The sequence below is a fragment of the Temnothorax curvispinosus genome, unplaced genomic scaffold (genome assembly GCF_003070985.1).
Source record: "Temnothorax curvispinosus isolate PA1 unplaced genomic scaffold, ASM307098v1 QBEX01017738.1, whole genome shotgun sequence".
In the NCBI taxonomy this organism is placed as follows: Eukaryota; Metazoa; Arthropoda; class Insecta; order Hymenoptera; family Formicidae; genus Temnothorax; species Temnothorax curvispinosus.
The window spans coordinates 1-4,068 of NW_020227518.1; the positions used below are offsets into that span (position 1 = coordinate 1).

A 4,068-nucleotide genomic window follows, 5' to 3' on the forward strand; every position below is an offset into this window, starting at 1 on the left:
ATCTCTGGAATTCGCGAATGGTTTGCTTTTCTCGTACGCGCCTCTGTCTTTCGACATATAATATGCAACATTTATCAAAAATTGGTTTTTTTTTTATTGTTTCCTCTAGAATGAGATGCTGCGGCAGAGACTGAGGGTGGAACAGGACGAATTAGGAGCGGAGCGACGCCGTCGGGAAGAAGGCGTTGCGGCATTAACGAGAGAGACTATTGCATTAAAACACGCGACGCGTCATTTGAGTGCCGCGACGTTTCACGCGACGTCTTGCCGGAATCGTCGCCGATGTTCCATCTGCATATACGCTAGACGCACCTTCGCCAACATTGACAATTATCGTGACAAGTGGGTAATATCAAAATTTTTATCGGCGAAAAACGAGGATCTTAATGCGCTCATATTCAGCGTCTGAAGACGAACGTATTAAGTAGCAAATGTTATTTTAAGCGCAGAAACTTTGCTCTTTGCAGTGGGAATCTTTTGCAGTGCCTTCAAACGCCCTTACAAGATCTTCGTAATTGGTTACGACCTACCGTGTCGTCGGCCTGCTCGTCTCGCATTCCACAAATCGAATCGTCTATTGCTGATCGGGAAATTTCTTACATTGACGACTCCAGTGCCGATAGTAGCAGCAACGGCAGTACTAACAGCCGTAGCTGCAGTAGCAGTACTAGCAGCAGCAACAGCGCTTACGACGATGATGCATATCCGAGTACTCCGATAGCCGAGCCATCCCTTTCGTCGGCCACTTCTAGCGTCCCGCATACAGCCAGAGCCTTTTCTTCGGATTCAGGGTTTGTTCAGTTAAAAACAAATATTACAATAATGATGATGACGATAATGAAAGTTCGGTCACACCTGGTTTTTTATATTTATATTGTTTGTTTAGGTTTTCCTCAGAGATAGGGGATCGTAGATCGCGATGTTTCGACAACGTTGCCAGCAGTACCAGTAGTAGCAGTGGCAAGAGCAGAAATGTTAGCGAGTCGTTAGACAGCAACGAAATCAACGATCAGGGCGCGAGTGGAAGAGACGGGCTTACCCGCTCAAGATGGACTTCCTCCTTCCGTAGACTACTCGGACGGAAATCGAGGAGTAACCGTTCCTCAGGAACAAGCAAGACTGATGAACCGCAATGAACTATTTGTACTGATTGCGAGACAAAGACTCGACAAAAATACATTTATCCCGTCCTCCTCCCTCTTCCAAAACAACCTCTGCGAAAAAATCCAGTTCTTAATTCGAAATGAAGCAAGGTCTTTGCGAACTGGTTGAATTCTTTTCATCGGAAAGTGTTGAAACTGCCGAGGGTTGCATTTCTTTTTTAATAAGAGATGCAAGTGAATTTATATATGGATTTAGGGATCCTGGAATGTTTAAGAGAATAACTGAATGATACGTATTCTCGAAACTTGTTGTTTCAAGAGATATATAATCGTGATTTTATCTTTTTCAAGATTATGGACTATGCTGAAAATAATTTAGAAAACAATATCAGATATCTTGTAAAATACTAGAAATAACATATAATTTCTAGATTTTTTTAAATTCTTTTTTTATATCGATAATGTTTTACGTCAGGAATTCTTCAGTAAAAATTATATTGTACTCCAGAATCCAGAAATTCTAACAATAAGTGTAGATCCATGATGTAGGAATTGAATATTGAATAAGTTAAAGAGAATTATATATATATATAATTGTATAAAAAGGAATTAAATTATTAGAAACAATTGCATTTGAAGTTTATAAGTATATTACTAGAAAAAAGTATAGATGGGTTTTAAAGGCTTTGAATTTTAAAATGTAAGATTTTCATGTTTTAGAATGTAATTTTAAAATATTCGGTTTAAATCGAACTATAAAATAATAGAGAAACGTTATTGTTTGTATTCCGAAAGTTTCTTCTATTGTTACGTTTTATTGTTATCACAGCGATTGTTGTTGTATTTGCCAAGAAATACAGTGGCTAATTATAAGCATGATCGATCAATCAATTTAATTGGAAGTTTTAAATTCGCAACAATTTTTTGTCTTTTGTCAATATTATATCGTTTGCGACGAAAGAGCCAGCCCTTTAAATACGTGTATGATGAAAATGGTCGGACCAAATTGCTGACATGTCACAATCCTGTTACGATAATGTTGTGAAATGTAGGAAATTCCAATATTGAAATATTACGCAAATAAAATTATGTATACGATAAAGAGTGTTTTTTAAATGTTTTTGTTGGGAGAAGACTTTGAACGAGCAATAAGTTCCCGCCCTTCTAGAGGGCAGCCCCCGGTTGGCGGCGCGACTCGGCGCGCCACGCGTGCGTGCGGGCATCAGTGGTGCTCACAAGAGCCTCGATCACCGTCGTGTTCAGACGTGTCGATTACGGTTTAAGTTACAGAGTGTGATATACTTATATATAATAAAGACAGTATTCAGAGTGTACAAAGACCAAGATTGTTGTGTTCCCTGCTCATCTCACCACATTTCAAGTCGTCCCTGATTATATTTCCAATAGGTTATGGGCCCAGGGCACGATTCCCCTGCGTGAGGAACATAGCACGAAAGTGTATATACGAAGTGTGTGAGACGCCGGCGAAGGGCATAGAAAGAGATAGAAGCATTTAGAAGATTAGAGGATGAGTAAACAATATTCCTCGTTGCTGACGAGCAAAACGAGAGAATTCTCAGTTAATAAGAATGTTCGTTCGATAAATATTGTTACAAGGAGATAGATGTTTTTGCCATTTTTTTCGAGAAATAAAAACAGAGGTATTAATGGTAATAAGAGAATTAGAGAATAGATGTGTAAAGTGTAATAAAGAAGTAGAGAATAATGAAGGAAAAAGAGATAGAAAAATGCCGCTTGGTAGCAAGTCGGCGACGTGCGCGTGCAAGTCCGATCGTGAACGGCGAGAGTCATTTCTTTTGGCGCGCGGAATTTTTGGCGCGCGGAAGTCCGATCGTAGACGGCGAGAGTCATTGTTTTTGGCGCGCAGAACTTGTTGCTGAGCGCGCACAAACACATAATCGATTTCGACTAACAACATGGCATCGATGCTAGATGGCTAGATTACGATACATGTAAATGTATGCGTATGCTAGATGGCTAGATTGCGATACATGTAAATGTATGCGTATGTATAAAAACTCCATATGACTCTATATGAGTTTATTTTTTTTGAAATCGATATGTATCGGGTCGGTAATTGAGCATGACTTGCTGTGCGGTGTAGCTTGATTACTGTTTAGGGAAGCCGCGTAAATTTGTATGGGCCCCGTGCGTGTGCGTGATCAACCCGAGCTCCCATAGATCTTTTCAGCAGTGCTGGGGATTGCAACGGACAGTGGTGTGCGCGTGCGGATAGCCCTGCAGAGGCGCGTGGTTTTCTCGCTTTGGGGTTATTGTGAATTGCAGTGCGTTCTATATAGCCTCATAAGCATTAAATTTTTATCGCTGAAAGAGATCTAGTGATAGAAATTGTAAATTATTATTTGTCAATACGAATGTTGGTTTATCTTGTCAAAAGAGGAATGCTAATGTTCAGTTGATATTTAAATCCCGATATAGATGGAAGAAGAAGAAGGCCAAGATGCGCTGGTCGACTACGACAGCGATAGCAGCTTTATCACGGTAATAGATAGAGAAGCAAAAGATAAAAACGAGGAGACAGTAAGAAAAGATAGAGGTAAGAGAGTATTTTTTTTTTGAAAATAAAGTAGTCCAGAAGAATAATATATATATGCATTCAGAGAAAATAAAAATAGTAATTTCAAAATTTCGTATAGAAGCAAAAGATAAAAAGGAGATGGAAAGAAGAGGTGCAATCCCGAAAAAGAACTTGCCTAAAGTCAGAGAGAATATAGATGTGACCAAAGCATGGGAAGAGAACCGTCCAGTATTGCCAATTGGAACCAAAATATTATATGAAAAGCAAAAAAAATTGGTCGAAAAAATGGACAATTCGATGCAGGTGCTGGATAAAGTAATGACGAAGGCCACCGAGATGATGGAGAATATGGTGGAAGTCTCCCGTTTAAACTTAGAGAAAGAAAAAGTTAAACTTAGACGTTTA

The 4,068-nt window shown here is 39.3% G+C and overlaps 2 protein-coding genes across 2 annotated transcripts; both read left to right on the forward strand.

Annotated features, from left to right (window-relative positions):
* Window positions 1-90: 90 nt before the first annotated feature.
* Window positions 91-2,205, forward strand: LOC112467659 (serine-rich adhesin for platelets-like). The gene is made up of 3 exons (XM_025036360.1): window positions 91-342; window positions 468-791; window positions 887-2,205. The coding sequence occupies exons 1-3, from the start codon at window positions 116-118 to the stop codon at window positions 1,134-1,136; spliced, it is 801 nt and encodes a 266-aa protein (XP_024892128.1). The 5' UTR covers window positions 91-115; the 3' UTR covers window positions 1,137-2,205.
* Window positions 2,206-3,075: 870 nt separating this feature from the next.
* On the forward strand, window positions 3,076-4,014 carry LOC112467660 (the record flags this gene model as incomplete). Its single annotated transcript, XM_025036361.1, has 3 exons — window positions 3,076-3,088; window positions 3,564-3,681; window positions 3,782-4,014. Coding segments are annotated over exons 2-3 (351 nt in total), but the record flags the coding sequence as incomplete, so codon positions are not given.
* Between the last annotated feature and the right edge of the window lie 54 nt (window positions 4,015-4,068).

Excerpts from the sequence above, each read along its gene's own strand:
- LOC112467659 (XM_025036360.1), top strand. The coding sequence starts at position 116 with ATGCTGCGGCAGAGACTGAGGGTGGAACAGGACGAATTAGGAGCGGAG. Across the intron at positions 343-467 it reads ATTGACAATTATCGTGACAA|TGGGAATCTTTTGCAGTGCC; the intron begins GTGGGTAATATC and ends TGCTCTTTGCAG. Across the intron at positions 792-886 it reads GCCTTTTCTTCGGATTCAGG|GTTTTCCTCAGAGATAGGGG; the intron begins GTTTGTTCAGTT and ends TTGTTTGTTTAG.